Source organism: Jatropha curcas, chromosome 4 (assembly GCF_041381405.1).
Source record: "Jatropha curcas cultivar XTBG-Jc1 chromosome 4, XTBG_Jcur_1.0, whole genome shotgun sequence".
NCBI classification, from domain to species: domain Eukaryota; kingdom Viridiplantae; phylum Streptophyta; class Magnoliopsida; order Malpighiales; family Euphorbiaceae; genus Jatropha; species Jatropha curcas.
This window is the reverse complement of record NC_143154.1, coordinates 5,161,612-5,184,510: the sequence shown is the minus strand read 5'-3', so window position 1 is coordinate 5,184,510 and position 22,899 is coordinate 5,161,612. Positions and strand designations below refer to the sequence as shown.

The window sequence follows — 22,899 nt, the reverse complement described above, 5'->3', positions numbered from 1 at the left end:
CTATTTAAAGGACATTTAGTTCAATTGATTTCTGCAGCTAACAGATGATTCGTAACAAACATCTGAGTTGTACGTTTTTAGTAAGGATTATAATCAATAGCTTAATAATATATATTATGCACCATAATAGATAAAAACAATTATATTCTTAATGGTCATTTTAATAGCAATTGCTGTCAAAGTTTTATCGAACATTAGTATTTATTAGCTAACGGCTATCAGTCATCAGTCATCAGCTACTGATACCAATTATCAGCTGATATGAATAAATGGACTAGATGACACTTAATCCTTTGGACTAACGGCAAATTTTTAACAGAATAATATAATGATTAAATAGTGTAATGGAGATAAATCTATATTATTAAATTTCAAAAATAAAAATCGTAAGATGAACTAAATTGTAATTTAATCCTTTTTTTATCTAAATCTTCTATTATTTTATTTCTCAGGAAGAACAGTTCAAATTAAAAATTTTTTATTTTTTAAATTTTTCTTTAAATTTGAATTGGCACAAAACACACAAAGTGTGTGAGAAAATAATTTGGAACTAATAAAAGGGACGGACGAGAATGCGCTAAGCAGCAGCAGAGAATACACGGACGGCACACAGCTCACGTGAAAAACTCTCAAACGCATCTCAGCGAATCACGCACACGCTACTTATTATTTACTGGCCTGTCCAAGCAAACATTACATAAAAGCCAAATAAAAAAATATAATATAATAAATAAAATATGGAATAATCCACGTGGCAGGTCAAATTATTGGACCCACTAAATCGGCAATAATCCACGCCTGTCTGAACAATGGTCCCGCCTGATTATTACTAGTCTTAATTCTTAAACACTTCAATTATTCTGGATTAGGTGTTAAAAGGTGCTATTATGTTCATTTACTAGAAACTCATGCTCGTTCTTTGTTTGACCTAAAATTAGAATGCGTTTCTGTCCCTCCTTTACTTATTTCAAATATTTTCTATTTATTCTAATTAATAAATTCATACTTTGACTCGGAAAAAAATTAATAGTATAATTTAAATAAATAATTTTTACAATGAATAGGAAGAACTTTTTAATATTTTAAATTGCATAATGAGAGTAATTTTTTCTTTTATAATTCAATTAAATCGATGAAAATTCTAAATTTAATTATAAATTAAAAGACTTGAATCCAAATTAAATTTTAATCTTTTGCAATTTTAGGAGTATCTATTTGGCCATAAAATTTATGTAGGGACTAAAGAAAGAAAATATAATTATTTCCTTCTCTCTTCTGTGCTGTACGACAGACAAGACATAGTATCTTAATTAAAGGCTTTGGATTAATAAAAGACAAACTCGATTTGATTAAAGTAATCTCTAAAGGCTGATGATCTATGTTTTCAAGGAGTCTATAAAAGGCAAAGATTTGTCTGCAGAGAGGGTTCAGTTCTCTCTCAGGTTGAACTAATTGTTCTTGCTACTCTCTACGTTAAATCTTCGTTCTGCTCTCTGTTTTCTGATGGATTTCTTCAATTTCGACAACGTCAAAGCAGAGAAAGCAGGCGCTATGTTATGGTATAATCACCTTCGATGCTTAACTAAGCTTTTTCGTTTACTTGAGTTCTGCCTTGCTTTGGTGTTTGTTTCTTGGCTTTCCAATCGCCTTCCGTTTGCCTTTAAAATATCCGGTGAGTTTTTCCGGAAAATAGCTGGAGTAATTGCCAGTCCAATTTTTGTTTTCATGCTCTGTAACTCCATCATCGCTGCTCTCATCTTCAAATCTCGCAGATTCTCCGGCGAGAATCCTGCTGCAGATAATGCTGAAACTGAGCTTTACGAGGAATTGCTTAAAAAGAACGAAAATCGCTGTTCTGAGCCATTGTCAGAGAATCCATCTCCTTCTCCTTATCTTCCATTTCACGCAACTGAACAGATAGAGTTCCAAGACAAAGAGGTTATCATATCTGAAGTTAATGCTTTCTCTCAAACCGGAGAAGGAGATAATGATACTGTCGAATTCCATTTGTCGTCATTTTCCGGTTCAGATTTAGAATCAGATTCCGATACTCCGAGAGTTTATCGGAGGTCAAAATCGGAAAAGCTAGACAGAAAGTTATCGGAAAAGGACAGTATGAATAAACTACAGCGATCGGAGACGGAGAAGTACATTAATGCGGTAAAGTCTTCAACTACCGACGCCGGCGAAGGTTTGACTCTAGAAAATGAATTGAGTGACGAGGAGTTTCAGCGAGCAGTAGATGAGTTTATTGCCAAGCATTTGAGGTTTCGTCGTCAAGAGTCTTTGTCTACTGTTCTTCAAAATCAGAATTCAGTCCCTGAAGTTGAGAAAATTTGAAAATTAAAAATTAAAAAAATTAAAAATTAAAACCGCTATTTTCTGGTTTTAATTTCATTTTCCACTTTTAGTGAATTTCCTTTGAGATTTTGTACAGTTAATTTCTCAAGGAAATAGAAAAATTAAAGCCAGTGTTTAAACTGTGCATTTCTCTGCATTTTATTTATTTATTTATTCATTCATTATCTATTTTATTATCATTTTTTTAGCTACCACTAAAAGATTCTTAAATGAAATTCCTGTCTACTTTATAAAAAATAAATATGGATCAAATATCCAGAGGGTAATGCTTGTAATTAATCATTTTCTTCTCAAAAATAACATATTTTAAGTCTTATTTAAAATGAATATTTAGTAATTTTAGTCCAATAATTTTTTATAAATCAAATCGGTTCACTTTAAAATTTTGATATTCTAATAATTTAGTCAAAATAAAATTTATTCTTTACGTAAATTTATCAAGAACGCAATTCCACTTGATGATTGACAAATTCATCTCCCGTCTATCAATTCTACTCATCTTCTTGCTTTTCTTGAAAATGATATAAAATACTTAGTTATACTTTACATATGGACAGATTATATACCAAGTTAATAATTTATCGCCTTTTGAAAAAAAATTGTCATAATATTTTTCCTGTTGTCTTTTTTTTTTTTCAGAAAATAACTTTATAAGATTGTCGGCGAGCCTATACTCCATCGGGGATTGACCTGTCCTGTACCGAATCAACCATGAATCGAATCAATGGCAATAAAAATTTTTACTGAAACAGAATATTTCTGATGATATTACTAAAAAACAAAAAGATGAAGTAGAAACAAGTTTTAGAAAATATCTAATTTTATTGATTTAATTCATAGAGCAAATAGAAGTAATTCACTCTCGTAAATTATTTTTTTGCTTTAAAATATCTTTATTTTGCCTGTTGTTTCCCTATATATATATATATTTCATTATATTTAAATTATAATTTTCATTTTTTGTTTTCCTTTATATAAACTCTTGTTCTGTCTTTCAATATATATATATATATTGTTCTTGTTTATGAAATACTTTTTGTGAGGACTGAGGATATAAGAAGAGATGCTTAAATTCTGGATGCAATCCTTGTGTGGTGGTTTTTCTTAAGAAAGTGGGAATGACAATGTTGGATTGGAATTTCTGAAAGCTGACACTATCTTATGGCATTGGCAATTGCATTTCCCAATTGGCTGGGTAATATGCTTGCCATTATTTTAAGGATTATGTATCCCTCCTAATCCTACACAAAATATAAAGAACATATTCTAGGGAGACAGAAGAAATTTAAATAATTTACCATTATTATTTATGAAGAAATAACTTTGATTTGAATATAGATTTCTCCTATTCGAGCCCATTTGGCTAGAATTAAATCTTTTTTATATTGGATCGATCCACTAAAGCGATTATTTGCTTCATCCATGAGTATCAAACTCTCGACCTTATTTTAAGAAAACAACACCGAGTCACTTATCTCAACGATCGTTAGTATGTAATTTATTTTTTTAGTGTACTGTTAATGTGTAAAATTAGTAATTAAGATATATATTTTAAATAAATTCAAATTTACATAATTTATTTATTTTTTTTGTTTGGTTTGTATTATGATTATCTCTATCCAAAAGGCAAAAGGCAGTTTCTTTGAGATATTGTTAGGCATCGAAGCAGATACCTCCTCATAAGTGAACTTTATCCATATACAATGCCTAGATAAAATTCAAGAATCACTTGATAGGATCTGACCATTACCATTTTAGTCTAACTTCAATTAAGAATATATTGATTGAGGTGGTAAGTGACCTTAACTTTCATATAATAATGAGAAAATAAATTCAATTTTGAGGAGCGTATTTATTGAAAAGATTAAAAACTTTTACGCTTATCCCGACTAAAATAAAGTATTCCGATTCTTTATGCTCTTTTTGAATAATATTAATATTTTTTGTTATGACTTCCATTTCTTTTTAATTTATTATTTCCATAAATTTTAAAAATTGGATACTTATAATTTTCTTGATTTCTAGTAACTTTTCCATTTAGTTATTAACAAGAAACAAAAATTCAATTTAAAATGTAAAGTAAAATTAATTTTATGGAATTAAAGATATATATTGTTAATATTTTGTTTGCATTTCCATAAACAAATTGAGTGTTTAATTGCAAATGAATTCACAAGCAATAATATTTGAAACTAACCACTTAAACTCTTTCCTTAGAGCACACGCAATAATATGTTATGACATTTATTTTGAAGACTTCAATTTTATATTGGAAGTATTGAGCCTCACATATATTGTGAGGCTTGTATAATTTGGGTTTTGTAGCTAAAAGTGTTGTAATAATAGAAACCAAAGAAAATGATGATAGTAATAATTATTTTATGATCATGAAGCTTCCTCCAAAGAAGCATATATATAAGTTGTTAAACAATCAATTCAGACATTCCAATCATTAAGAAATGACAAGGTTCATTCTTGGAAGAAAGAAAGTATGCACTAAAAGTTCAACATTTGCGTCTTGTTGGAGGCAAATTCATAATCTTGTTGCCTTCCAAATAAGATTTTCTCATTTGGTGTTGTCAAAAGGCATTGTCCCCACTTACTCTAAGTAATTCTACCCTTGCCTTTTGTTAACTAGCAAAAGAGATTTCTAATAGATATAGCATATTAGAATTTATGATAAAGGTAACAATTATTGAGGGAGCGGTTATTTTTTTAATTAGTTTTTAGAGGTTAAAGTAATATTTTATAAAAAGTTAATTTATGTAACGTTTAGTTTTTAGTGTTTTATGAAAAACTACCAGAATACTAACAACTAAATTCTATTAAAAGAATTGACAGTTACCAAAACAACTAACTTGCCGATCAGATCCAAAATATTATTTTTATTATTTACTGTGTTTGACGACATAACATTTATAAGAGTGTTTAGAGTTTGGTTGCTACTTCCTTTAACGATCGATGAAACACTAGTTTAAGAAATGACAGCTACTAGGACAATTAATAATTAATAAAATAAATAATTTTATTGAACAGACTCTATACAATTTATATTTGGCATTTAATAGTAAAGTGACTTTTTGGATAAAAAGTCACGACTTGTTTTCTTTTTTCTTTTTTTAATTTATTAGGAATTCAATGAACCGAAATAAATACAAAAAAGAATTACCTAAAATTGCTGTTAATTTTCATGTTAAAAATTGTTATCAAATACAAAAGAGAATTACTTCAATGCATAATGTTTTTGTTTTTGTATAAACCACTGGTATTGAAATTCTATTACCAGGGATCATATGATACGACTCGGAGATTAGTCACAGTAAGGCTCTTCGCCCCTCCCTATAAGTGTGTTTAATGGAGACGAATATGAATACGAAAGTTCTTCCCACATGCCCAGCCTGCATTGTTAAATAAGCCACAATCTGTAGGTTTAATCCACAATATTTTATTAATTAGTGCATAAAGATTTACCCATAATAAAATAAATAATAAAAAACACCAATCATAACACAATTATATGATAATAATTCCTAAACAATCCTTATAATCCCTAAAATCTCTCATCAAAAAGTTACTTTTGAATGCTTTTTGTGTTGAGAGATTAGATGCCTAATTGCCTAGTGAAAGTAATTATCTTCACCTTTTGCCTACCTTATTACTTTAATTAATTCATTAATCTCTCTTTTTGTTAGGGCAGTCATCATTACTTCCACCTTCTGTGACTATTGGGGTTGTTGAATTTAGTTCTCTCTTTAGCTTTTAAAAGGGTATTACCCAACTTATTTTCTCATGCGTGTTAAGTGGCGGTGCAAAAATTTGTATTTTATAAGGTCTTTTTTTTATTAAGAAATGTATTAGTGGTTTATTTCTGATTTAGTTGCTTGCTGTTGTCCATTACTTTGGTCTTAAAAAAAAAAAAAAAAAAAAAATCAAAGTTCTTCCTTTGTTTCAATTATTTTTGGTCCGAATAAACTTCTATAAGACAAATTTATCAATTCCATTTAAGTTTGTTGAGGGTGATTTTGATGTAACGGAAATTTTTGGTAATTGCTCGTGAAACTTATAAAAGGAGAGTAACAAATAATGCAGAAGGTCCAGCCAAATTCTTCGACGAATTTAATTAAACAAATCGAATTCTCTAACTAGTCAATTAGTTTAATTTTTAAGCTTTGGTCTTTATTTTTTCTAAGCATGGTTAATTTACATCCTACTATTTAGTTTCATTTCAATACAATCCATCACATCCGGTTTACATTTTAAACAATTACATATCTTTTACATTTCAAGGAACCAAAGCACTCTTATAAATTTTCTTTGCTTAATTTTATTTTAATTACACAGCTAGGGAACTGTATATCCATGGATTTAACCCACATTTTAAAAGTAAAATTAAGCGCATTTTATTTTATAATTAGTGTATTACACACACCTGGCACACACGCGCAATTTCCAATTCAAATTGTCAGCCAACCGCGACGATCCGTTGCTCGTTTCCTTTTGTGACCAACAATTATTTGAGTATTTTTTATGGGTATGCTTCATATATTAATCCATGTATAGATTATACCTTCTTATTTTTTGTTAAAAGAAAAACATCTACCGATTCCTATTAAAGAATTACAAAATCAAATAAAAATAATCAATTGATATTTTTGTTTTTTCTTAGCAAAAAGACACATTACATTATTTATACACCGGATGGTGATGGTTGACCCGCTTCATTGGATTACAAAATTTCAAAGTAGGGCTAATTCGAATGGGATATCTCTTGCTTTGTGGCATGCATAGTACCAACCAAGTTATTATATATTAAATAATTGCATTTTTTTGTTTAAAAAAATGAGAAAAAAGGAGAACTATTCTTCTTTTCTTAGTATAAAATAAAATAATGGTTGTTATAAATGCTGACTCGAGGGAATATATGCCCTTCGTATAACTGTGACTCTTAATTTCAAGAAAACACACCAAACATATTATGTTTTTTTAGGAGGATAAAAGATATTCTAAACATAAATTTGCAAGCAATTTTTTTTTCCAAAAATTTGTTGAAATTATAACATAAATGAGTATTTATAAAGTAAATTGAATTTTTATATACAAGTTTTACTTATTCATATTTTGAAGCTGGACTAAATTAAATCAAATTACATAATTTAGTGAGTTTGATTATTAAATAAAGAACGGATTAGTTTGCAAATTTTTTTAAAAATAAAAAATAAAAATTTTGGTTTCAGTTTTCTTCCTAATATAAAAAGCTAAACTATAAGCTTATATTATATAAGATATTTTAATACATGAAAACTTAAATTCTTAGTATTTCAATTAGTATTCTATTTTAAAAATATTTGAATGTGGTTGAGAAATATACAATAACTTCGTTTATTTGTGATTTTAACAAAATTTATAAATATAAATTAATCTAAACATTAAAACTAAAATTATATAAAATTTGAAACTGCAAAAACATGCATGCATTTAGAAATTGGTAAGCGATTTCAATTACCTAAGAGTAAAAACACAAGTTTGATATCGGAAAGTGCATTTTGCTAGGAGGGTTAAAAGCCTTTATGACTACATCCGAGTGAGATTATATACTGAGTAAAAAAAAAAAAAAAATGCTTTAGCCATGCATTTTGATGTATGCTTTTCTATTTTCTATATTCAGTATGGTCCGATTTCTTCAGGTGCAAAAAATCTGATCCTTGTAAGAATGGGAAGAGCAACTTGTATAATTATGCTATATATATATATATTTATTTATGGCCTGCAAAGGTCATTTCTTTGGGTTCTTGTATAAGGAATATGTTCATAACTTTGTTCTTCAATTTTATTTTTGACACGGAAATTAATACTTTCCAACATGAAATTTAATTATAAGTAAGATATCTAAACAAAAAATAATTTTTTCATTTAGCCCTTTAAATTTTGAAAATTCCTTTTTTAATTAGTCTCCCTAAACTTGGAATATGAATCCCCTTTCCCTAACTTAAAACAATCAGCTCTTTAATCTCGGTTTCTAATAGGAAATTTTAGTAAGGTTTTCCATGTTCATGAAAGATGTTCTGGAAGTTTCTCATAAGTTAGTTGTAACTCTTTTTGAACGATTTGTAAATTCTTGTGGTCTCATAAATTATGTCAAACAAGTTCTTAAGTAAATCAAATACTTTTAAGGATTCCCTTATGTCACGGTCCCGTATCACGCACTAAAGACCGGGCCGTGTGGCGCTTGCTTGGTACACCCTCAAACAAGCCAGCCAAGGATATCAGTTCGTTATCTGCAAGCCAATAATAGGCGTTAGAACAACATAATACTAGGATATAATCATATGGGTTCGAATATAATAGCAATTCAAGCATCACCGGGAAATACATAGCAAAGCATAGCACAACATCGCACATAGGGGCAAAATGGTAATTCTTATTTATATATCAAATATTACATCGAGACAACCAAGATTACAATAATGCACCCAATGGCACCTTCCATAGGCGTAGGGGCACCTATGAAGGGCCGGGACATGGACTCTAACGTCCAAGTGACTTATGAGCACTAGTCACTCCCCTACATTCTCCCCCACCCAAACGGTCGACGCCCTCGTCGACTCGTCACTAAGAATCTAGCTCCTGGAGTGCTCTTCTATAGGAAAGGGTGCCTTGATTGTACTCATATACTTTGTCTCGAAATTGGTGCAGGTCTTCTTCTTTGTCCCAGGTGTTCTCTGATGGTGGTAGGTTCTTCCATTGCACTAGGTACTCTTGATGTCGACTTCCTTTGAGCTTGCGAGTCTCTAAGATCTTCTCGACTTCTTTGTCAAAGGATGGCTTCTTACGAATGGCCTGTCGTTGAATGGCATGTTGGTGCGGTTTACTCCTGCTGACATCGTTCCCATCTGAATGATAAGGCTTGAGCTGGCTGATGTGGAACACATGGTGGACTCCCATCCAAGCTGGCGTGTCTACTTTGTAAGCTACCTTCCCTACTTTGGCGATGATGGGAACTGGGCCTTCGTACTTGCACATCAATCTCTTGTCATGGTTGGGAAACCAGAATTGGTCAGATGTGATCTTGATTAGTACCAAATCTCCGACTTTGAATGTGATTAGTCGCCGATCTTGATCCGCCCATTTCTTCATGCATTGCGCTGCTTTCTCTAACTGTGCCCGAGCCATCTCTACATTTTGTTCCCATTCTGTGGTGAATTGGTATGCCTTCGGGTTTCGCCCAGTGTACGGTTTATCTAGTGTATGAGGTAGCAATGGCTGTTGACTTGTAACAATCTCAAATGGACTTCGACTAGTAGTAGAGCTCTTTTGAGCATTGAAACAGGATTAGGCAACATTTAGTAAAGTGGGCCAAATTTTCTAACTAGCAGAAACAAAATGGCAAAGATACTCCTCTAGCAGGCTATTGAACCGTTCTGTTTGGCCATCAGTTTGGGGATGAAAGCTGGTGGACAAGTTCAACTGTGAGCCAAGCATCTTGAATAACTCCCCCCAAAATGATCCCGTGAACCTGCTATCTCTGTCACTGACAATACTCTTCGGAACACCCCAATACTTGACCACACATCTAAAGAACGCCCGTGCTGTATCCTCTGCTGAACATGTTTTTGCCATGGGAATGAAAGTGCCATACTTGGAAAATCGATCAATGATGACCAATATAGTGTCAAATTCTCCGAGTCTGGGCAAGCCACTGATGAAGTCTAGAGAGACGCTTTCCCATGGTCTACTTGGTACTTGTAGTGGTTCCAAGAGCCCAGCAGGTTTCTGTCTTTCTGCTTTGTCTTGTTGGCAAGTCAAGCAAGTCTTCGTATATTCCTGTACATCTTCCTCCATTTGTGGCCAATAATATCCCTGTTGGATAAGTGCCAAGGTCCTGTGCCAGCCTGGGTGCCCTGCCCATAAAGTATCATGACAGCACTGAAGGAGCAGTCTCCGAAGATTGCCTGCTTTTGGAACATAAATTCTATTCTTCTTCGTCATCAACAGATCATCTTCTATCCAGAACTGTCTCGTCTTCCCCGCCTTTGCCAAATTCCAGATTGTGACTGCTTGAGGATCTTTGTTCAGCTGTGCTCGGATTCTGTCTTTAAGAGAGGTGGTGAGTTGGCACTTGGATAAATGAGCAATTCTTTTCAAGGATACGAGTTCAGCTTTTCTGCTCAATGCATCTGCTACACTATTGGTTGAGCCTGGTTTGTACTCTAAGGAGAAATCAAATTCAGCTAGTTTTTCTTGCCACCTAGCCTGTTTACAAGTTAGCTTAGGCTGGGTAAGAAAATGGCTAGTAGCTGAATTGTCTGTTCTCACCACAAACTTCGATCCCAAAAGGTAGTGCCTCCATTCCTTTAAGCAATCAACTATTGCCAATAGTTCTTTCTCGTGAGCTGCATATCGCCTCTCGATGCCAGTTAACTTTCGACTTCAAAATGCTACTGGATGGCCTTCTTGCATCAACACTCCTCCCAAGGCAAAGTCGGAGGCATCCGTTCGCACTTCAAAAGGTTGTAGCATATTTGGAAGAGCCAATACCAGTTCTGCTATAATAGCCCTTTGAGACTCTCAAAAGCTTCTTGACAGTTCTGTGACCATACCCAAGCCTGACCCTTCTTTAATAGTTGGTCAATCCCAAGAAGGATCGTAGTTCTGTCACGCACGACGGGATTCTCCACTCTTTGATGGCTTGGATTTTTGCTTCATCCATTCTGACACGGCCCTGTTCAATGACATGTCCCAAGAATTTGATGCGTTGCTGGCCAAAGGCACACTTTTCCTTTTTTAGGAATAGGTTGTTCTCTCAAAGCTTGTTAAAGACCAGCTGCAAATGGGCTTTGTGTTCTTCTAAACTGTTGTTGTACACCACGATGTCATCTAGGTACACCACCACAAATTTGTCTAAATACTCATGGAATACCTGGTTCATTAGAGTACAGAAGGTAGCAGGTGCATTAGTTAAACTAAAAGGCATGACAAGAAATTCGAATGCTCCATACCGAGTCACACATGTTGTTTTCGGTTCATCCCCTTCTGCTATGCGGACTTGGTGATAGCCTGATTAAAGATCTAGCTTGGTGAAGTACCAAGCTTGTCCCAACTGGTCGAACAGATCTGCTATCAAGGGAATGAGATATTTGTTCCTCACCGTGACCTTATTCAGAGCTTGGTAATCAATACAAAGTCTCAAGCTGCCATCTTGCTTCTTCTGGAATAATACTGGGGCCCCGGAGGGAGCCTTAGAGGGTCTGATAAATCCTGCCTCTAAGAGCTCGTCCAGTTGTCTCCTCAACTCTGCCAATTCTGGTGGAGCCATTCTATAAGGTGCCCGAGCAGGAGGTTTGGCCCCAGGCAGTAGCTTAATCTGGTGATCAACATCTCGACGGGGAGGTAAGGTTTTAAGCAACTGCTCTGGCATAATATCCTTGTATTCTAACATCACCTCATTGATGAACTCGGGGTGGCCAATGGGCTCTGTCTCTTCCTTATGGATTGGAATTACTACATACAAAGGCTCATCCCTCTTTATCCCTTTTTTGAACTGCAGGGCTGATAACAACGTCTTTTCATTAATCGGACTAACTGTTGTTGGCACAACGCACGGTTGTTCCCCCATCAGAAGAAGGCAATTCACGGCAGGGATCGACATGCCTTTTGCCACATTCAAGAAGTCCAATCCCAACACAATATCAAAGTCATCCATTGGAGCCATTGTGAAGTTTATTTTCCCTTCCCAAGACCCCACTCGGCATGGGACACCAGCCGCGACTCCCACTGTCTTCATTGCCTCCGAATTCACTGCCTTCAGCTTCCCCGAGTCCTTCTTCACTTGTAGTTTGAATTTTGATACCATTGGACAATTCAAAAAGTTATCCGTAGCTCCCGTATCGACCATCGCCTTTGCTGACTTTCCATTCAGAGTGAAGTCAATATACATCAATCCCTTTATAGGTGGTTCTGTCTTTTACCCCGCCTGACGTTCTAAGGCCCCCAAGAATCTCAATGCTCCAACCACCGTGGGATCGACACTGCCTAAGTCTGAAGCCTGTCTTCCATGTTCCTTTTCTTCCTGTAGCTGGAGGGCATTCATGGCCTTGTCCCTTACTGTGCATTCTGACATTCTATGTGGCCCTTTACAAAAGAAACATTTGATGGTTCTAGCCACTCCCCCTCCCATGTTATTTCATCCTGGTGCTCTACGTTCCTCTCGAAAAGTGAAGTTCTTTCGTGGCTCAACATTCCCGACTACTACTTGACTTGGGACATTTTTATAGCTAGAGTTCCAAGGCCTCCTTTCCACATTCACTTCTGAATTGGTTAAGCTTGCTCCCCCACCTGTGGGTCTCACCCACTTGTTGGGGCGATTGTCACCCGCACCTGGTTGACCGAATTTGTGTTTGGGAAAATTTCGCCCATAGTCATCTAGTGCCTCTACTGCTTTTACGGCCGATTCATAGTTGTCAACCTTTTGAGCGTCCAGCTTATCCTTAGCCCATAGTTGTAATCCTTCCAGGAAAAAGTATAATCGATCGTCACTCCCCATAGTTTTGATATCCAGCATGCATTGGGTGAATTGTCGCACGTACTCCCGGACAGAATCTGTATGCTGTATTTTTGCCAACCTACGCCGAGCATTATATGCTATTCTCTTAGGGTAGAATGCTGATTTCAATACTTGGCAAAACTCTTCCCAAGTGCTCATGCTGGTGTGAACCCCTACCCCAAAAATTAGGCATATAATGCATATGACTAAAGGGCAGAAATGCATGTGAATGTGTGAGTCGCCACCTTGTTTAATTATTTTAGAGTAAACTAGGAAAAAACCCTAAGTTGACTCCAATTTTAATTAACCTAATTACTAGATTAATTATCCCAATGTTTAAGGCACAATCTTCGAACCCGAGGTGGATCCCGAGACTATGTCATGCTGATGAACTAACCGATGAATGAATGCTTTACAGGGTAAATGATGTAATTGGACCAATGAAATGTTTAAGTGATTTCGACTTGCCGCTCGGGGTTAAATCCCAAACGTGCCTACGTACTTCCGTTTGAATGGAAGATCAAAGTCGACGTAGTTTGATAGGCCTTTTTAAAAGGGCTTTGAATGAGTATGCTTAATGCATGAGTGTGTGTATGCTTTGTGCATTTTGTTTAGGCATTTTGCCAAAGAACTGATTGATTTGATTAGGCGTTTGTTGCCAAAAGTATTGATTTAAGGCTTTTAGCCAAAAAGATTGATTTAGGCAATTTGTTGCCAAAAATTGATGTGATTTAGGCGATTGTCGTCAAAATTGATTATTTGAAGGCTTTTAGCCAAAATGAGTTGATTTAGGCAGTTTGTTTGCCAAAAGGTGTTGATTGGGCGATTGTCGCCAAAATTGATTGATTTTAAGGCTTTTAGCCAAAAGATTGATTAATTCAAGGCATTTTGCCAAAGACTTTGATTTAAGCGATTTGTCGCTAAAAATGGTTAATCTACTTATAGGCAATTTGTTTGCCAAAAGAGATCAATTGAATTGCAATGTAGGCAATTTATTGCCAAGAAAAACGTGTTTTATTAAGGCTATTTAGCCACAATTATTGATTAATTGGACTTAAGCCGGACTGTTCGAAATAAAGGCAATCATACCATAGTCATTGATTAACCAGATATTTTAGCCAATATTGTCGGATTTAGGCTTTAATACCACGATTATTAATTAACCGGGCATTTAAGCTTAATCATATTTAATTGAGGCAGTTTATTTGCCAAATTAATGACGTGAATGCATTGATGCAGCAGTTTAATTCAGAATTGGAGTAGAAGAAGAATATGCATGAAATGCTAAGATTAAATGAGGCAGAGTTTCGTTATTACCTGAGTTAATCGGCGGCCGCTTCTTAGCTTCAGATTGAAAACTCCGGATTAAGCTCCTCGTTTGGGGAATATTAATCAATTTAATTTAATTTAAGTGGCCAAATATCACAACAGCAGAGTAATAAAAGCCTATACTAAATGCACAAAAGCAGCAAAAGAATCGCAAGGAGCGTAGGGGAGAAGCAGCGTCCGTCAACACAGACTGAGTGAGTAAAAACGGAGTGTCGGGGCTGTATTTATAGGAAAAAACCCGGCTGGAAGGCGGCAGCTACGCCGTGCAGGGCGGCCGGCGGCCTCTGCCGCCCTGTTCTGCGGCCGCCACCGCCGTGGCTTGTCCACTTTCTAGTTTTTCGTTCCGAAGGCTTTTTCGGGAGTTCCGTAACTCCAAAAAATATTTCGGGACCAGTTCTGCGATCCTCATAATTTTCCAGACGTTTGAAGTACCATATTGGCATACTTTCGGTGAACTTTTTCGAATGGCCTCTGGTCTGGCCGAACTGTTTGCAGTCCGGGAAAATAGGCTTTTGAGCCTCAAAATTTGAGTATTCACAGCTGGTTTGGCCAGCTTGCACCTCCTCAACCTTGGTGCGCCACCATAGCTTGCCATCTTCTGCTAAAAACATTGGAATAAGGCTCAATTTTTCTTCGTCCAAGGTGGTGTTTGTGGCTTTAAAGTAAGTGTCTAGATCGAAGAGGAAGTTATCCACTGCACTAGCATCTCGCACTCCTTTGAAGGGTGGTGGATCTGGAATTTTCAATTTCCCACTTCTTGGAGGGTGGACTTCTACGTTTCTAGTGGCAATTGAGAGCAAGTCGACCTTTTCTGATAGTTTTGCCAACTCGTCGCCGAACTCCTTCACCTTTGTCTTGGCCTCATCAACCATGGGTTTTATGTAGTTGCACAATTCAGTGTGGGCCTCCTCCACTTCTCTTGGCAGCTCCTCCAAGCTTTGCACCTTAGTCTCAATGTTTTTTATCCTTTCTTCGTCTCCTGCCTCACCACCCTGAGTGGTCGGGGCAGGACCTCACTCCTCGTCTCCTACCTCACCACCCGTAGTGGCCCAGGTGAGACGCAGGGCATCAATTGAGCGATTCAATTCAAAGAGCGTGGTCTGCATCTCCACCGCTTTCTCCTCTAGCGCCTCAATGCGCTCTTTGGCCTCTTGCCATTCAGGAACAACTGTTGGCTCACCAACAATCACATTCTTTTCTATCAAAGCAGCAAGCTCTTCCACCCGCTTCTCTAAAGCTTTAACACGGGAGGATTTCGTCACTTTCATCATTCACTCTATCGGCAATTCAATGCTCTAATACCAAATGTCACGGTCCCGTATCACGCACTAAAGACCGGGCCGTGTGGCGCTTGCTTGGTACACCCTCAAACAAGCCAGCCAAGGATATCAGTTAGTTATCTGCAAGCCAATAATAGGCGTTAGAACAACATAATACCGGGATATAATCATATGGGTTTGAATATAATAGCAATTCAAGCATCACCGAGAAACACATAGCAAAGCATAGCACAACATCGCACATAGGGGCAAAATGGTAATTCTTATTTATATATCAAATATTACATCGAGACAACCAAGATTACAATAATGCACCCAATTGCCCACCAACGCTCTATATTCAATAAAGTCATAAAGTACATTTTTATTAATGCATCAACTTATGATTAACTTCCATTGGTGTTCTACATGGTTTTGCACCTATTTGACCATAATGTTTCAATAGCTGCAAAGTATATTTTCTTTGATTCAATGATATACCCAAACTTGACCTAGCTATCTCCAAACCCAAAAAATACTTCAAACCCCCTAAATCTTTGAGTTTAAAGTGTGTACTTAGATCTTCTTTAAACTTCTTTATCAAATGTTCATTGTCACTTACAATGGCTACATCATCAACATAAACCAATAATGTTAGATAACCCTCTTCTGACTTTCTTATAAACAAAGAATAGTCGCTTTGGACTGTGTAAATCCCATTTTCAACAAATAATCACAAAACTTCAAGTTCCATTGCCTTGAGGCTTGTTTTAAACCATACAAGGACTTTTGTAATTTGCACACAAGCCTACCTTCATCCCTTTTAACTTTTTGAACACTTTGGATACCAGATTCACTTAAACTCTCCTCCTGAATATGGTATCCTTGAGGAATAACCATGTAAACTTCCTCAAATAAACCTCCATCCAAGAAAGCGTTATTGATGTCAAGTTGAGAAAGAAACCACCCTTTTATAATTGCTAAGGCTAAGAAAAGTCTAACAGTTGTATGCTTGGCTATGGGACTAAAGATTTCTTAATAATCAAAACCCTTTCTTTGATTATATCCTTTAGCTACAAACCTAGCTTTATACCGCTCAACAGTCCCATCTACATTAAACTTGACTTTATATGCCCATTTACAACCAATAGGAACCTTGCCCTTAGGTAATGAAACATTAGACCAACTATTATTAGATTGCAAAGTATCAAGCTATGCTTTCATAGCTTGCTGCCAGTGATCAAATTAGACGGCCTAAATAAAAGTAGTTGGTTCAAAAGTAGAAAAAATAGAAAAAATAAAAGCCTCATAAGAAGGAGAAAGTCTATGGTCAGCTAAATGGTTTTGAATGGGATAAGAAGTGCAAAAGTTTGCATTTGAGGAATTAGGATAAGAATGACGATACTCTTAAAGATATGAGGGAAGTTTAGAAGGTCTAGAGGATCTTCTATGAATAGGTTCAAATTCAAAAATAGGTTGAGAAATTGGTTTAGTTGTAGAAATAATGTTAAAATTTGATGTGGGAATAGAGGCAGAAAGTGATGGATCAAGTATAAGTATTGTAGGATCAGATGAGGAATTATATGAAACAAGTAATAAAGAAGTATTAGAAGGAGAATAAGGTTAAAAATGATTAAAAGAAAATAAAGAAGTATTAATGTTTAGAAGAACAGGAACAAAACCAAAAGAAACTAAAGTAGAGTGTAAAGGAAAAATATGTTCAAAAAATTGGACATTCTTGAAATAAAAGTACTTTTAGATTCTAGATTATATAACTTGTAACCTTTGACATTTGGTGGATAACCTAAGAATATACATAGTTTGGTCCTAGAATCAAATTTCTTTCTATGACTACTAAGGTTGACAGCAAAACAAAGGCAACCAAAATATCTAAAATGAGCATAGGAAGGTTCTTGTCCAAAAGAACTTGGTAAGGAATTTCATTTGTAAAGTGGATAAGGGGTTCCTGTTAATGATGTAAGTGGTAGTGGAAATAACATCTCTCCAAAGATAAAGATGCAGTTTTACATGAAACAAAATTGCTCTAGCTACATTCAAAACATGTGGATGCTTAAGCTCAGTGACGGAGCTAGGGGGCGTTCGGCCCCCCTGACTTTGATAAAATTTTGATAATGTGGTTTAGGTGCATAATGAATTTTGCAAGCGTAGTGGTAGTACTCTTGTTGTTTCCATCATAGATCCTAATATCGATTTAAATTAGATGCAAATTTTTTTTTAAAAGTTTAGTTATCTTAATTAGTTCTTATAAATAGGTTTAGTTTAAATATATACACATAAATAAGCACACAAGATCCCACAATTTTCATAAATTACTTTTTGTTGCCCTCAAATGACTTATATTATTAATTTTAAATCTTAATGGACTTATGAAATTGTGGAAGGATAAAATTGAAAAAATGAGAAAGCCATTGTGAAACCTCAGATTTATGTTTCATCAAATAAACTCAAGTACATCTAGATTTGTGATCTACCAAAGTAAGAAAATAATGATTGCTTTGTAAATCACATTGAGAATAGGCTCCCCAAACATCAAAATGTACAAGATCAAATAATTCCAAAACATAATATGTATGAGAAGGAAATGACAATCTTTTCTGTTTAACTTTGAAACATGCCATAGAAGGATCATAATGTTCTCGGGTAACATCAATATGATAATGTATTATTCTATCTCTAGGGATATGACCTAATCTATGATGCCATATATCAAGAGATATACCACAAGAAGCATTAGAACAAGAAACAGACAAAGTAGAAAAAGCATGAACTAAACTGGTATTTACATTTGAAGAGGAAGAATGTGAGTGAACTTGAAGAAAGTACAAGCCTCCTTGCACTTTAGCTAGTCCAATCATCATCCCTGGTGACAAGACTTGAATAAGGCAGACATGGGAAAGAAATATGAGATAGAGATTAGGAATTTGAGTTAGTTTACTAAGTGATATAGATTGAATGTAAACTCAGGTACTAATAGAACATTATGCAATATCAATTTAGAGTTGATATGAACAATACCTATATGGTAACCTCAACCTTCATACCATTTGGCAAGCTAATATAACAGTTGGTTACAGGTTTATAGTCACTCAAAAACTTAGAGGAGCAAATTATATGATCTGTAACCCCAGTATCTACTATCCAAGCAGAAATAAAAAACTCTTGCATTCAGAAATTTTAGCAAGGTGTCAATATGAATGGAAGAAAAAATTGAAAAAGATATACCTACAAAGTTGGAGCAGTGTTGATCACAACAACAGTAAAAGTACCAAGAACTTCATGAGGTGCAATCTAAGATTCTTGGTGAGAAACTGTGTTAATCAACTCTAACAGCTTATGCACTTGATCGTTGATTACATGTAAACTTGCAAAATATTCTTATTAATTTCATAACTATTTTACAGCTCAGAATACAATATACTACCTTTGTTCCAGAATACTTATCACATTTAGAATTCCACTTTCCTTAATAAAACCATTAAATTTGTCTAAGTTACAATAAATTATTTAGTAAATTGACTATATTATCTTTAATTTAATACTAATTCTCTAAGAAAACCATTAAATTGAAGTAATAATTATTGGTCATATACTAAAGTAAAATATTTATAAGAATAAAAGTAAAAGATATTTACAATGAGTAAAAATAAATTACATTTTCGCTTTTATTTATTTACAACTATCTTGCACTACAAATTAATTTCATTAAATAACAATTAAAAGAAAACAATCTACATACCATCATTTCAATTTTTGAATGAACATTTTAAATAAATAAAGATAATAATGATGCATATATATACTTTTTAAAGCTTTTGAGAAAGTTATTTTTAATCATTTAGTCACAATGAATAGAGATAATAATGATGCACATATATGGCTTTTAAATTCTTTCAAATAGTTTTTTTTTTTTACCATTTTGTCAAATTAATTTCATTAAATACTGTAATAAAATAAAGCAATTTATATACCATTAAGTTTTTGAATATTATTTTGAAAGAATATATATAAATAGTCCTATATGTCATCATCTAACTTCTCAATTCTACATGGCCTAAACCGTTTTTGTTAGTTCAAATTTCTAGTTATATATCATTTACTCGATTAATCCAACATGTCATTTTTCCTAATATGTCATTTACTCGATTTACATGGCCTAAACCGTTTTTCTTAATTTACATATCTCGTGATTTGTCATTTACTCAGATTTATATGTATATGATGTCGGATTACTCACATATTTCTATAAATATTTGATAGAAAAGCCTATTCCCAATAAACCTAAAGTTTAGACCACCAATGCCAAAAAGGACCCGTGATTAATTAAACTTAATTAGTTACACTAGGGAATAAAAAACTCTCTAAAAAGACAGAATTTTCTACCACTCTGAAGTTGTTATTGCTACCATTTTTTTATTAGTTAAATAGAGTAATCATGGCCACCGGTTCGGTTCTAACCGGAACTGAATCGAAACCGAACCGTACTGTAAACGAACGGGAACCGGCGGTTCATAATTTTGAATCAGAACCTGCGGTTCAAGGGCTGGTTAAGATTCATATGAATCTTAAAATATGAACCTGAACCGGCCCGGAATCGGCGGTTCTGGTCCGGTTCGAACCGGATGCATAAAACAATTATAGCTTAAAATTTTTATAAAAAAATTTATATCACTTGATTTGATTGTAGTTGATTTGATTTATGGTGAAGAGAAGTACAATGGTACATAAGTTATAAAAAGTGGTGAAAAAAAATACACATTTTTTTACTTAATTTATATAAAAAATGGTACATGAATAGTTGATTTATATAAAAAAAAATACTTTCAAGTATATAAAAAAAGAGTGTAACGAATAGTTTTTGATATGATAGGTTTTTTTTATTTATTTTTTAATCATTTATTTATTTATTTACTGTAATTTACTAAATTATCCAAAAATATAGTTGTTATTTTTCTGTTATAACTTATAAGGGACAATTTGGAAAACTAATAGATGAGAAACATATATAAATATGATGAGTTGATGATTTTTTATTTCACAACCAATTATATCATAACTCTTCTCTTATTCTCAATCAAAATTCTCTCAAATTTCCATATTTCATTATTTTTCTATTGCTTTATCTTCCTTAATATTGAAATTATCTATTGTTTATTTTTTATTTTCTTACATCCAATTTCAAATTCTTTCTCTAATCTCAATTTTTTCCATTCATAAATTTACTTCATTTGATTTTTTTAATAATTTTCTTAGTATTTGAAAATAATAATTTCCAACTCATTTCATTAATTTTATATTCCATTTATAGTTTTCTATATTAGTGAACTCGTAAAATTTGTAAATTTAATGTAATAATAGTTCTAAGTTAGTTAATATAAGTTTTTGTTTTAAAATTTTATGATAATTTATTTATTTAATAAAATTTAAACATTTTAAAATTATTATTTATTTATGAATTCGGAATCAAAATTTTATTATTTTTTAAAAAATTTGCGTAAAACCGGAACCGTAATTCGAACCGTCGGTTCACCGGAACCGTGCCGAACCGTGCCAGAACCAGAACCGGACCGGAATCGAAGGTTCAAGGGTCGGTTCTGGTTCAAAATTTTAAACATCTCAAATTGGCGGTTCAGTGAACCGGAACCGGCCGGTTCACTGAACCGGCCATGCCTAAAATAGAGAATACAGAACTCACACACAGAGTAAAGTGTAGGATACTTTCTTTTACAAAATTATGATTGGATTATGAATTTAAGTTGAGATTTTTATTTTCATTACAGAAGCTGGGCATTAGAAAAACTCATTTGAAGGATAGGGAATTTAAGTTGTGCTTTGGGCTTATGTAGATGTGGCGGGAGAAAAAACTGTAGCCCAAATATTGAAATGGAAAACTCGTTAAGCCCAAAAATTCAATAAATTTGTGAAACTTCTCAATAAGAATTTAGTTATGGGCTTAGCCCAAATGGTTTATGGCAAAGATGAAATAAAATGAATCTAAATGGACCAATATGTCAAAAGCATTAGAAGTGGCTCCAACAATACCAAAATTCCTATAACTCCATTAAGAGGGCATTTGATTTTTAATCAACGGCTCATAACTTATAATATTCTTAAATAGTCATTGATTTCATCAACCACCTTTTAGAGTTTTTTTTTTTTTTTTTCATATTAATCGGTAGTTGTTCGTATTTATGTTATATTTGGACTTCATTACCTTTTAAAAATAATTACTAATAAAATTATATTTTTCCAAATTAATATCTCCTTTTTTGTTGTTTTATTTGTAGTTAATTAAAAATAATAATTTTCTATTTAACAGTATTTAACTAATACTTCATCTTATTTGTTTGCTTATTATTCATTTTTTTTTATGTCTCAAAATATTTACAAGGTTTGTAAATTTATATACTTAAATCATTATTTTTTCCGTAATAGCTTGTATAATTGTCCATTAAATGAGTTAAAAAAAGAATAAAACAATTTTTATTATTGAATTCTTAATATGCGTGTTTTATCAAATTATGTAAAAAATAGGACGGATGAAGTATTTTTATTTATATAACACATTAAGATAAAACATAATATATTTACCTTAAAAACTAAAAAGGACATGTATGTATCATAAAATATAATCTATTAAAACAATCATACCTTAAATATTCATTTTATATTATAATAGTAACACCAACATCCATCAGCTATTAACTATAAGTTATTAGTTGGTATGGATAGTTAAACCATACTAGATCTAAAAAGTTAATTCATCTTCTACAGTGCTTGTGTAATGTCCTACATCTTTGTGGAAGTTGCAATATTTGCTTTTGTCTCTATATGCTAACGGTTCTTCTCTCATCTTCTTGGGGTATGTGATGTATATTGTATCTTCGTGTATTAACTATAAGTTATCAGTTGGTATGGATAGTTAAACCATACTGGCTCTAAAAAGTTAATTCATCTTTTAAAGTGCTTGGTGTAATGTCCTACATCTCTGTGGAAGTCGCAATATTTGCTTTTGTCTTTATATGCTAACGATTCTTCTCTCATCTTTTTGAGGTATGTGATGTATATTGTATCTTCGTGTTTTTGAATCCAATCTAGGATGTAGGTTCTGCTTATGTTTAATGGGTTAAATTATTGCTCTTCTTGTTCTCTAGGATGAGAGTAAGGTGTTTTGGCTACATAAAATGTGGTATATTGTATCTTGTTGGTGATCTCCTCCTTGATGGTTCTTCTCTCTTTTTCTCTATTTAATTTTTCATGTGAGACTATTGCGTTTTCCTTGTTTCATACAGTCGACCATAATTGTATGCTTTTGTCATGAGTTCTGCAAAAGAGAGAGGAGGATCAATATCATTGGAATCAAAAAGCCTACCATACAATTTTTGCCATTGC

The 22,899-nt window shown here is 33.7% G+C and overlaps 2 protein-coding genes across 2 annotated transcripts; one reads left to right on the top strand and one right to left on the bottom strand.

Moving 5' to 3' along the window:
* The first annotated feature begins 1,373 nt into the window (after positions 1 to 1,373).
* LOC119370844 (tRNA-methyltransferase non-catalytic subunit trm6MTase subunit) lies at positions 1,374 to 2,529 on the top strand. Its single transcript, XM_037639763.2, has one exon. It carries the CDS (start codon positions 1,504 to 1,506, stop codon positions 2,338 to 2,340), a length of 837 nt encoding a protein of 278 aa, XP_037495691.1. The 5' UTR covers positions 1,374 to 1,503; the 3' UTR covers positions 2,341 to 2,529.
* A 6,441-nt stretch (positions 2,530 to 8,970) lies between these two features.
* LOC149496748 (uncharacterized) lies at positions 8,971 to 9,531 on the bottom strand. The gene has a single exon (XM_089719913.1). It carries the CDS (start codon positions 9,529 to 9,531, stop codon positions 8,971 to 8,973), a length of 561 nt encoding a protein of 186 aa, XP_089576039.1.
* Between the last annotated feature and the right edge of the window lie 13,368 nt (positions 9,532 to 22,899).

Excerpts from the sequence above, each read along its gene's own strand:
- LOC119370844 (XM_037639763.2), top strand. The coding sequence starts at position 1,504 with ATGGATTTCTTCAATTTCGACAACGTCAAAGCAGAGAAAGCAGGCGCT.
- LOC149496748 (XM_089719913.1), bottom strand. The coding sequence starts at position 9,531 with ATGGCTCGGGCACAGTTAGAGAAAGCAGCGCAATGCATGAAGAAATGG.